General features: G+C 35.1%; 2 protein-coding genes across 2 annotated transcripts; one reads left to right on the top strand and one right to left on the bottom strand.

The window, feature by feature from the left end:
• Positions 1-3,370: 3,370 nt before the first annotated feature.
• On the top strand, positions 3,371-4,695 carry GCK72_013177 (uncharacterized protein; the record flags this gene model as incomplete). The annotated part of the gene is made up of 3 exons (XM_003089849.2): positions 3,371-3,475; positions 4,387-4,564; positions 4,607-4,695. The coding sequence occupies 3 exons, from the start codon at positions 3,371-3,373 to the stop codon at positions 4,693-4,695; spliced, it is 372 nt and encodes a 123-aa protein (XP_003089897.2).
• Positions 4,696-5,704: 1,009 nt separating this feature from the next.
• On the bottom strand, positions 5,705-8,615 carry GCK72_013178 (uncharacterized protein; the record flags this gene model as incomplete). The annotated part of the gene is made up of 8 exons (XM_003089850.2): positions 5,705-5,787; positions 6,285-6,462; positions 6,638-6,769; positions 6,821-6,962; positions 8,082-8,216; positions 8,264-8,342; positions 8,390-8,477; positions 8,535-8,615. 8 exons carry the CDS (start codon positions 8,613-8,615, stop codon positions 5,705-5,707), a joined length of 918 nt encoding a protein of 305 aa, XP_003089898.2.
• Positions 8,616-12,979: the final 4,364 nt, after the last annotated feature.

A 12,979-nucleotide genomic window follows, 5' to 3' on the forward strand; every position in this document is an offset into this window, starting at 1 on the left:
AATACAGGACTACCTTCGCTGAACAAGATTGAGTCATTTAGAATATGAGAAACAGTAGAAAAGGTTTAACTCAAAAAGAGTATCACATCATAAAACTGCACCATTTTTTGATTAAAAAACATTTGGAAACAGATAATTCTCAATTGCTTTTCATTTTCTTTCTTTTACAAAGTATCATCACGAGAAAATATGTAAATCCAAAAATCATTATGAATTTGGTAAACATCTTCTGAAAAAATGAACGGATTTCAGATTCTGGAATTTGGTTTGCCTGTGGTATTCTCGTCTTCCTGTATCTGTAAACAATGTTTTTCTTGACCAGCACTGTTTCACATTATGTTTATCTGCTACTTGGTCATGGAATATGTTATTCATTTATTTCCAGTCAAATTAATGTACAGCAACAGAAAAACATGAGACTGACAATCAGTATTAGTGATCTCTGACATTGGAGTATAATTTCTAAATACTGAATAAGTTTGAAAAACTTTACTCAAAATTGCTAAGAGATGACCACCCAAGACCAAAGCTGACGATCAGTCTAAAAATTTCCGCTAAAAGTGTTAAAAGTGATAATACAAACGTTTTGCTCCCTGACATTTTTGTTGGTTTTGACTTGTTGTCCTACCGATGTAAGATTAAATTTTTAAAAAAAATTATTTCAGTTTTCTGAAAGATAGTTTTTGTGAGAAGTTGAAATACTAGTGCAAGCGAAATTATAAAAGTGTAAACAAAGCTCAACAGCATATCAGAACCGTGACATTTTGACCATCTGGAGCGCAATTTTCAATTGAGCTTTTTCAGGAAGGTTTTTGAATGCATCGCTTTCAATGATCGTAGTGAAAGTATAGTGGCGTATATTTGTGTATTCTTTCAGTCCGTACATCATCAACTCATCTAATCCGTACTTTCCGCCCAGTATAGCTTTATCACTACAGAACAAGTTGCTTGTCACCATGAACAATTCTAAACGATTCTTTGCGCCGGGCAGCATGAACCTGTCGGATAGCTCGATTAGTTTCTCGAATTGATCTTCTGAAAACATGTAGTTGTTTCCTGTTTAATTGTTAAGAATACCTGTTGGTTTGATTGGTGTCGGATGGACAAGACTGAGAAGTGTGGCAAAATCTTCGAATTCGACTTCTCGAATTGGAATCTCAGCCATCGATTTCTCCCCAAACTCGGAATTGAATAGAGAGTTGAAATAGTCAGAATTGCAGGAGAGGAACTGAAAATTACTTTTTTGTTATCTTTCTTCGATGTAAGACGGTCGAAATTTCAAAATTTTTTGCTTACCCTAAAAAAATTGAGAAATTCTGTACTGGAACATATTTATTTCCCAGTTTCAGATTTCTATTGAAAAGTGGGAAAAATTGTGTTTTTAATAATAAAAAATAAAAAGATGAAAATCGAATTACAGAATCTAGGTTGATATTCATCGAATATTGTCAATTTTGTCAGATTATCCACTCGATGAACATCCAATTTGAATTTATGTACGTAGAATAAAATGATCATAAATGAGACTTGGTACTTTAAAACTGTGGATTTTCAATTTTCAGTGATCCTTTTATACAGAATTCACAATGTTTTGGCTTGGTACAAAATAGATATCGATACCGAATCTGTACTCTTGAATGAATTTTGGAAAAAAAACAGAAAAAAAATTACCGAACCGGATGAAAACATTCACCGAAATCCTTTGTTTTATTTCCCAACAAAAAATTTTAAAATTTCAGCCGTCTTACATTTATTTAAACCAACCGCTTTATTCACGTGTAATTTCTTGCCGTCAACGACCAGAATTGCATCGGTTTTTGCCGATGATGGAAAAGCTTTTTCATATATACTCATGCTGCAAAAAAAAACAATTAAAACCAAAAAAGAAAAAAATTCAAAAAAAAAGCAATTTGATAGGAGAAAAAAAGAAGCAAACATGGATTAAGAGGCAAGGAACCCGTTCTATCTTCATTTTGTTTTCTTCAACATCTTTTTCTCGAAAGAGAAGATTAATTACTATGGTCCCTCCTGAGCGTAAACAATCAATTGGTTGATGGATACCTAAATCTTTATCACTCTAGCACTGACTCTAGCGTGAAGGATTCGCCATGAACTTGAAACTACTCTTTTAGAAAAAAAATTAAAACAACAAAGTTTCAATGTGCGCAATAAAACTCGGAACGGAGATTGTATTCATAGCAAATAATATCTTCCTTCTTTCTTTATCGGTAATAGATGAGTACTTCCTCACGCTCCACTCTATTGAGCGCATAAACACCAAACATCCACTACACACATTCTGAAAAATAGGCTCTCTATTAATTTCCTGTTTGAATCAATGTCTAGAAGGAAGATAAAAACTATCTGATACTCACAAGCAGTGTAATATTATAGTTCTCAGAAAACTAAAACAAATATCCTACAACATAACTGAATTAAAATCAATAAAATCATGAGATCCGCAGTTTTTGAAACAGTGAAAGTATGTATTCAACTGATATCAAGTATCCTTGCAATCCTTCTCAACTCATTTTTAATCTATCTAATTATCACGAAGTCCCCAAAGAAAATGGGTAATTATCGGAGTCTTATGTGTTTGTTCTGCGGTATTTCTATACTTTTTGCTGCTTTGGATTTGATAGTAAGACCTGTAAGTTTTCAACTTAAAATTGATATCTCTGTATATTGGTTGCCTTGATTCCAGAACATATATAGCCGCGGGAGTGCATTTTTCATGATGACCGATTTACGAGGAAGTTATTTTTCTAAGGATGTCGCTCAGCTTTTGATATGTGAGTAGGTTTATGTTATGAAGGAACAACAAAAGAAACAACTGATTGATCATTTATGACCGGTTTGAAACCGATGTTCTCAGTTTCAGATAGGATATTTCAGGGGCACTCTGTGGATGTTGTGGTTCAACAATTTATGGGATAGCTGTTCATTTTGTCTATCGATTTTTCGCTTTGGAGAGGTTTTGTCTAATGAAATAGTCTTCTTAATCCCCTAACTTTACAGACAAGGAAGACTCCGTTATTTCCAAGGTGCATACCAGATAATATGGTTCTCTATCCCCATTATTGGTGGGCTTAACTGGTCATTCATATGTTGGTATTTTTTTGCAATGAGTCCACAGTCTTCAGAATATTTGGAGTAACTTGAAATAAAATCTCAATTTATTACTCAATTCTCGATTTTCAGACCAATAATCAAAGATAATTTTAATATTTCGGTCTCTCAAGTGTCTTATTCTGGAGCGGTTTTCTGGCCAACTGGAGAGATCAGCCTGCCAAATTTCAATTGGAAACATGGACTTGGTTTTTTGAATTGCATTGTTCTGATGCAAATCTCATTTTTTATCATAATTATTATGGGAGCAAAGAGTCGAATCAAAATCAAGGAATTGTTGAAACAAGGAGAGTCAAAGTACTCAAGAGAGCTTCAGATTCAATTGTACAAAGCGCTTATTGTTCAGGTAAGCTTGTAAATGATATTCGAGGTTGACTAATAAGATGTGTATCATTATTTTTTCATTCAGTTATGAAACAGCGATATGTGACGAATTGGCGCAAAAAACAAGCACTCCGAAAGCATTTTGTATTCGGTCCAAAGTCCGCTGAGAACGAGCGCTGGTAAACTCGGACATTTCGCTGGCCTAAGAATTTTACGTCGGCTATCTTTTTCTCAAAATGAAGTCCAAGCTCATTTCTTGCGGCAGCGCTAAAATTTGAGTGAGCGTGGTCTCCGCGAGAAAGGTCCCCCAGATCACGCTTGATAGTTTGGATGAAACTCTGAGACAAACACCGGCAGACTTGAAACGAGAAAAGTGCACTAATTTGCCATGAAACAATTACTAGTAACATATCAAATGAAACATCAAATTTTTGCAAACATTTACAGTTTCAAAATGTTTTTATTTTAGCGTGGTCCAAGAAGCTATATTGGGTGATTCAAAAATCGATTGATATCTGTAACAATATACCGTAAAAACTGTATTAGAGCGACATGTCGCTCTATTTTTCGAACAGGTTTTTGTTGTCGTTCTATTAGAGGCTGTCGTTCTACTAGAGGCTGTCGCTCTATTTTTCGAACGAAGTTCTAAACGTCAGTCAGGTTCGATTTATGCGAATAAAAGTGAAATCGGAAGAAAAAACATGAAAAATTAATGAAAAAACAACGAAAATACCCAAAAACAGGGTGTCGGTCTATTAGAGGGTGTCGGTCTGTTAGAGGGTGTCGGTCTATTAGAGGCTGTCGCTCTATTTTTCGAGCTTAGTTTTGCTGTCGTTCTATTAGAGGTGTCGTTCTATTAAAGGTGTCGCTCTAATACAGTTTTTACGGTAATCATAGGTGATTAGCGACAAAATATCAAATGTTAATTTCCAGACTCTCATCCCAGTTCTCTTCATTTTTATCCCATTTGGAATTCTCTTCACTTGCCCTCTGTTCATGATCAACTGCGAATTTCTCTCGGCCCCTCTTACTATAATCTATGCAATTTATCCAGCTCTGGACCCATTGCCCATCTTGTTTTATATCGACATTTATAGAAATGCTGCTCAAGGTAATAGAAGTCATGAAAATAAATAACTCTACTCAGTTCCAGAAATCTTCTGCTCAAAGTGTAAATCAAATCGAGTGGATGTATTTACTGTGGGAAATGAGAGCAGAAACTCTACTGATAATTCGATTTGATGAATTATTTCGAATGAAAATTAATGTTTCAAAAACTGCATTTTCGATACATTTTTTAACGGCAATGTTCCGTGATCTGTTGAAATATTTTTTCGAAACATTTTTCGTTAATTTTTGGGAATATCTGGAATTTTCTAGAAGATTCTGGAAATTTCGGGAAAAATCTGGAAACAATGAATTTGCTTAAGAATAAACAGTTTAGGAATGCGGAGCACAACTGTGTTTTGTCCTCTAAGTTGGTTTTGCCAGTTGATCTGTCTATTCACAAAAAAATGACGTATAATCAAAACTTTATTAGAAAACAAATTTTCCGAGAACACAAATGTGCTCCGGAACCCTAAACTGTCAATCTTTAAACGAAGTTATTGCTTCCAGATTTTCCCGAAACGCCCAGAATCTTCTAGAAGCTTCGAGTAAATTCCAAAAATCCGGATTTTTTCCTAGAAATGAACTCTGAAAGAGCACTACTAAACGGCTATTCTATCCTTTTTTGCAAATAACCTGTTTTAGACTAATTATCGGACAAACCTCCAAGAGGGTTTTTAATTTTATCATAAATTCTACGTCAATGAGAAAAAATGAAACATTTCTAAATTATGTCCCACTTTAAAAAACAAAGTTCAGTTTCAATGAACTGTCTTAAACTTTGTTATCTATAATCTTTTAATGCGTTGAGTTCTTGGAAAAACTATCAAAATGAAAAAATAACGGAGAACATGTTTCCTTATTTTTTTTACAAGTCTGCAAAAAAGTTTGCTGTTTCATAACTATCATTTGTCAAAATGAAAAGTTTCAAGGAATTACTGCTGTTTTCGAAGTTGTGGTCCCATTTTTACCTTCCGCGGCGCTTCTGATAAACAATTAATTTGAAAATTGTTAAAATATGAAGCTTGGAAATATGAAGCTTGGATTGATCAATCAATAATGATTTTCGTTTTGTTTTGTGAATAAAATATTTAACTTTTTATTTGAAGTGAATTGATGAACATTGACGATCCCGTTCACTAATCTAAATAGTTTGGCTCTCCCGATACATATTTGAGTTGTCTTCAATTTTGGATGGATGGCTGCAACGGAAGCAGTCGAATATTTCTGAAATAGTAGAAAACATTAAAATGAGAATAATGCACAGGGTCTAGGTGTGAGTAGTGAAATCGTATGCGCTCCACTAGACATTGGCGGTAAATTCAAATTTTAATTTTTTCAATTCGCTGTTTCACTGTGGCACTTTGATACGCAGCTTAAGCGACCACTTTTTGAGCCGATTTATGTCTGTTTTCCCGCATTTTCGGTCAGTTTTTCGACCGTCACGCGTCTTTTCGAGATCAATTCTATTGAAAAAAGAGATAAAATTTTTTAATATAAAATTCATTTTGAATTCCGCGCTAAAATTTCAGCTGATTTCAGCGGAGCGCGTTTATTTTCACTACTCATCCTGAGACCCTGTGATAATGCATGATTGATTTAAGTGAAATAGCTTTTGACAACGAAAAATTCTAGAGACCATATTTTTATCAGAAACTCATTTCCGGAAATACTCAATACTTCTGACAATAGATTTATCATTCTGGAAACTAAATACATCTCACCATAGAACGCATTTCGATACTCCTCGACAATAAACATGATCGGGAGGGGATCCACTGCTGGATACAATGCATACAAGTACGTGGTGATGTATGACCAACTTTCAATATCCACGTGGAATAATGGAGCAGTGAACAGTACTCCCAACGGCATGAAGAAGAGGAAGACTGGGAGAAAGGTCTATAAGCATTTTCGAAGTAGAATTAGACTGAAAAACTGATAAGGAACATACGGGTTTATTGAAACTGTAAGTTCCTTTTTTTTAGTTTTCCAGTAATAAATTTTTCTTGACGGATTACAGTTTCAATAAACAATTGTTTCTAGTTTGAATTAGTGATCATGTTTCGTGCCTCACCTGAACCACCAACGCTCTGTACAACTGTAGTTGAAGTCTCTTTGTGTATTCACACTCTCCATGTTCTATTAATTTCTTGATTTTTGAATGACTCAAAGCTCCGGCGACTATCAGTATTGTGAATGGTACTGCCTGAAAACCATTATTAGTTTTATATGAGCCTATGAAATATTTCTAACCCACCATACTGATCGACAGGATAACATAGCTGAGAAGAATATAAAGATCCAATCGAGGTACTCCGTTCTCGTCTGGTGGATAAAAGAGTGCAGCCGAGTAGACGGTCTCGTTCATGTGGAGACCGAAGTTTTCAAGTACAGAAGCTCTGAAATTTAGGATCGTCAACACAATAATTTCTCAAAACGTTTGATTTTGACAAATGATAGTAACGAAACAGTAAACGTTTTTGCAGACTTGTTACAAACCGGGTCGATTTCAGAGATGTCGGGAAGTGAAAATTATCTTATCCGGAAGTCGGAAGTCGGAAGTAAAATTTCTGATCCAGAAATCGGAAGTCGGAAGTCGGAAGTGGATTTTTTTAATCATAAAATTCGGAAAAATTGGTGAAAAAATTGTTTTTGGCAGAAGAAAATCCTATTTTCTGTCCTTTTAGACTATTTTTCCAAGAATTTCTATCATATGTACTCTTCGTAAATTCCACAGTTATGAAATGACGTAAGTCAGAAGTAACTTTCCTTATCAGGAAGTCGGAAGTCGGGATTCCCGACAATACTGGTCGATTTTGTTTCACCGGTCCGGGTCTCAGTACAAACATTTGAAATGTTGAAATGTTGATTTTTATTTTTCAAAAAAGTCGAGTTTTTCGACTATGTTTTTAAATATCGATAAAACTGACTATTATTTTCAAAATGTTCAAAAAATTGGCCGGGCTGAGATTTTGCAAGTCTGTTTTTTGTGATGGTAGGCTTTATAACAACTCAGAACATTTTAATTGAGTATCACTTGAAAATAGGTTTCCTGTTTTATTGAAACCATTGAAAACTTATCATTGTATCGTAATCAAAAATGTATGTTCTTTTGCAGAAAGAAACTGTGACATTTTGTTTGTACAAGCATTTTTGTTAGTTCGCCAAATGCAGTGTAATGGCTTTGGTGCTTGATTCCAGTCATACTCTATATTTTTCCAGGTTATTTATATAGAGTGGTTCACCGTTTCAAAAAGTTTTAAAGTGGTATCAAAAGAAAGTTCCATTAATACTCTTGTTGGGTAAGTTGCAAACTTTACTGTTTTTGGAAAAACATAATTTCTTTCATATTGTTCAAAAAAAAATTGATCAGTGGGCTGTTACAAACTTATAAACTACTTTTTCCTGCACGTTACCTACAGCCCAGTGAAAGTTATTGGGGCTTATTGTTTCAACAAGTTTATGAAGTCTAAACTCGAAGAAATGTTCTTATCCCATGAATTCAAAACCATCCTCACCTAATATACTCTGTAGTCTTGTCATTCCTTCGGTAGTAAAACCATGACAAGTGAAACCAATTGACACCACCAAGGATTGGAATCATGAACCAGATGATTAGATATTTCCCGGAGAAATATTTGAGGTTTCCTTTTCTGGAAATTGAACAAGTTTTTCATTCAATTTCACCACCTCAATCTACCTCTCCAGGGCGAAATACCGATAAATAAAATGAATTGCAATCAGGAATGGAGTGACACCACCAAAGCCACAGAGGATGCCTAAATTTTAATTTTTAGTTTCTGGAACTTCCGCAGAACATTTTTACTCAAAACAATCTGCGCAATGTTGTCAGAAAACGGCCAATTCTTTGTACTCATTATCATAAAGAAGCAGCCACCGTGACTATGGATGAACTGAAAACAACACCCACGGAAATTAATGTTCTCTTGTTACATATTCTGGCGACTTACCGGTCTGACAATCATATCAATCACAGCGAACAACATGGAGAATGTCGAGAAGTATATCATCAACACTTTGTAGTTTCCCATCTTTTTTGGGGATTTTGTGATGATAAGGTAGATCAAAATGGAGTTGAAAAGGATGGCACAGAAGAGAGAAGAGCATTGAATGAGCAGGTTCCATTCGTTTGAGATTTTCATTATTCAGAGGCTAAAACAGATAGAAGTAAAAGAAAAACGTGTTTCAAGAATATGAGGAGTATGAGTAACCGGAAAGAAATTGTTGGGATTATCAAAGAAAATCTAGCACAGAAAAACTTTTTGCACTTAATTCAGAATCAAAACACTCGTCATGCCGTCTGCTTCATTAAGAGATCTCACATAAGTTTCTTGTGTTTCTGGTGTGATGTCAGCTTGCAAAGTTGTTTGCTAGACACTAACATTATTCGCAAAATTGTGGCTAGAACAAAGAAAAAGACCTAATTCAATTCGTGTCGTTAACCGAAAATGATCTAAACAACATAAACGAAATTGGAGCAAATAGGATATCTGTATATTGTTCGTTTTCTGAAAAGTGGGTCGGAGTAATATTATCGAGAATATTTACGTATCTCTGACTTTTTTTTTTGAAAACGCAATATGGCATAGTGTTTAATCTCACATTCGTTTTGTTAGTAGCCTTAAATTATACTTTGAGCTCATCGATCATAAATTTCTACCGCTTCTAATATTGTAAATGATTCAATCTTGTTCAGCAAAGGCAGTCCTGTGTCAATTAGCATTCAAAAACTTATTGGTCTTCGAGATATCACGAATTCCTTATGGCTCATTGAAGCTACTCAAAACTGATAGAACACGATAAACAGAGAATGCACCAGAAATTAATTAGCAAGCCGATTCAGATTCTCATCCACTTGATTTGAAAGGTACTACCAACTGTAACTTGGCAACGATTGGTCGAGAAACATACCTTCGAAATATGGAAACCAATGATGCAATCACTGAAAAAAGTCCACTGCAGTAATCTAAGCTCTTGATGAAACATTGAAAAATGGCTCGAATTATTCGAAAATATGAACTTTACTGAATATTTTCAGAAAGTGAAAAGATCTCATACCTTAATAAAAACGTGTTTTGAATCGTCCAAATATACATTTTTCAAAAAATACTGTTTTTAGGCATCCACTAATTTCAGATAACAGTTTTAGAATGATCCTTTGAGCTTATTATGTAAAGCTTGTTTTCGCTTTTTCCATTTCAAAATTTTTTTTCAATTTCTATGCTCCGAATTATACTGTGTATTGCTAATATAATAAATTGTTTAAAAAAAGATTCAATGAGTTATTTCCGTGTTTTGAACAAGATCTGCATTAAATTAAAAGAAAAAAAACAACCGAACTACAAAATGAGAAACGGTAATACTTACACAAAAACGAAACACTCGTGGTGTATCAAGTGTTCACAAGAAACTAATTTCCGCACTCGACTATACGAAGTGAACCGAGAAAAGGGAAGAGAACGGAAGGAAGCTCAGTATAATTACAATGTCTGATAGAAACGAAGAAATAGGAAAACAACTCGATGTGATTCACAGATACAAATCGTCTAGATATTTGAGAAGAATAATTTGTAGTGAGATCTCTGTTCTAGGAGAGGAGGAGGTTATGGATACAAAATGGAAAAGAAAGGGAAGCAAAACCCCATTCGTCATAACTCATCGAGACCACATTTGATGGATTACCTCGGGTTTTTAAATGAATGTCCTCAATTTATATCTCTATTCATTTGAATTTGTGGTCATTCATCCAGAAGTTAGACGCATCCCCCATTTTTTTTTCAAACTTTTAATCTTTTTTGCAATCGTTGATCTCTCGGTTGTTGATTAGCATACACATCAGAAGTTTGGCAACAATAAGGATGTAACATCAGTTATGATGATCTCGAATGAAATGTATTTTTTGGATTCATCTGAAAAAGTTTCGAAAATTTTCTCAGATTATGGAAAAACATTTGCTTGAAAAAATATCTGCTTACTTTCTATATCTGTCAAACTTGTACTTACCAGTAACTATCGTGTGTTTACCAGAAGACAATTTTTTACTGCTTCTCACCTTTTTGGTCTTACAGTACTTAAAAATTTTGAGTGCGTCAAGAACTCACAAACCGTTTCATAGAACTGAAAGAAGAAATTCAAAGCACTAATAATTTTGTTGGAAGTACTTATGTACAGTAACTTATTACACGCGTTATAGAGTTATAGCCCATTGTAATAACTTATGTCTGAAACTGATCTGATTCATTGAAAAGAGTAAGACATTCCTTTTTAATATGTATCTGTCCAGAGAGGTCTCCGCACAAAGACTACGTCACCTACAAAAATAGAGCTCTACGGTTGTCCTACACACTATGCAACTTTTACTATCAGAGAAATCGATTTAGAATATTCCCATCTTTCAATGTATCTTACAATATACTATACATAGAAACGTACACTGCATATGAAGATGTTATGAAAATGTGGAAATATTTCCTTGAAATTTTAGAAAAAAGTGTTTTTGCAAAGAAGTTTCATCTACATTCGTCAGTAGCAGTTATCATCACAGCAATTACACAGAAAATAATTATTCGAGGGCGTTGCTTCTGAAATTAGTGCAGTTCCTGTGAAATTATTCTATCAAATTGAGTCTCTTCCGTGAACAACGCTCCGTTTCGATTTGTTTCAACTTTTTATAAAATGTCAGTACAACAGTAACCAACTACAAAAATGAAAAGCTCAGTTTGGTCTGTACATACCGCAAAATTTTGAGAAAAATACATCCATCGTGATACCATCTCAAAATGCGTGAATTTTTTTAAAGCTTTTATTTTTCAAAGAATGTGGTTCTCCTATGAAATTCTGAACTCGACGAGTACTCGAATATATTATGTTATTCCAAATATTCCCCCTCCTTTTCCGCTGCCATCTACCCCTTTCCTCCCACTTCCCCCTTCTCCCCCTCCTTCCCGCGAAACCCCGCCCACCGCACACAAAACATGGCGGGCGGCGGAACCCGGGAGATGTCGGCCGCTGGCTTTCCACTAGTCAACCACTAGACCCAATTTTCTTAGTCTTCAGTATGGGTCAAATATTGATCTGCAACTGAAAATGATGAGTTCGGGCGATGATCTTCTGTGATTATATCGCACGGCGAGGAGGGAACGCAATACCCACCTGTCAGCCCGATTCTGAAACCAGTTTTTGAATTCTGAAGACTTTTAGGAAAAGTTTTTGTAAATTTTCTTTGGCGTGGATTGCCAGCATTCACGTTCATTCACTGCAAAATATTAGCAGCCCACTTTTCTTACAACTGCGCTCCACCGCAAACGAGAGAGTATCGCCGAGAGACGCAGAGTTTTTTTCTGGCGCCGACACAGATTTTCAGTTTTTGACCAATTTTTTGCTATTTTTCATAGTTTTTTTGTGAATTACCGTAAATACTGTATTATAACGGCACCTGTAATAGAACGGCACCTGTATTATAACGGCACCCCATCTACACACAGAATTCATGAATATGATAAGCCCGGTGTTTTTTCTTGGTTCTGATTAGAAGCAGCGTGGTTAGTAACTTCTAGATCACCCAAAGAACGTCCAAAAAAGTTTTTTCGTTTAATTTCAATGAGTTTTTGAAACTACAAAATTTCTCTCGGATGCAGTTGAAAAATATAACGGCATGCCGTTATAATACAGTATATACGGTATCATGAAAAACAGCGAAAATAAATCAAAAACTGTGAAAATCTGTTTCGGCGCAAGAAAAAACTCTGCGTCTCTCGCCGATACTCTCTCGTTTGCGGTGGGGCGCAGTTGTAAGAAAAGTGGACTGCTAATAGAGATAGAAGCCACCGAAAAGACAAGTTTCTGGAACGGAAGTGAAAAGAGTGCAGGATCGAATTGGGTGAAGATTATCGGCCATTTGATAATTATTAACAACAGAAATATATTTTGCTCCGTTTCGCAAATACATGAAAAACAACAAGCGCTTTATGCTGTATTCATACGATTTTTCCTCCAGCGCGGTAAGTTTCAGAAATTGTTGTAGTTGGTGCCGAACGAATATTACAGTCCTTGACAAGAGCAAGCGAAAAAGTTTGAGGTTACAAGAAAATGCATCAGATTGATAAAGGGTACTAGAAGTAGAAGTAAGACTAATCTTAATAAAAAGAAATATAAAAAAAAACAACTTCATCACAAAAAGTCTATTTCTTTTGCAGCCAAATTTTTGCGGGTCACAGATCTTCATATCCAGAAATCGAGACACCAGAACTAGATTCGGTTTGTGGTTTATTGAATTTTCCAGAAAGAATTCAGTTTCAAATGTTTCATGAAAAGGCAGCACATTTACCAGAAGCATTATGAATCGGGGAATTACAATTCTAAGCGTTGTATATCTTCTTTGAAACGATGCATGTTT

The sequence above is a fragment of the Caenorhabditis remanei genome, chromosome IV (assembly GCF_010183535.1).
Source record: "Caenorhabditis remanei strain PX506 chromosome IV, whole genome shotgun sequence".
NCBI classification, from domain to species: Eukaryota; Metazoa; Nematoda; class Chromadorea; order Rhabditida; family Rhabditidae; genus Caenorhabditis; species Caenorhabditis remanei.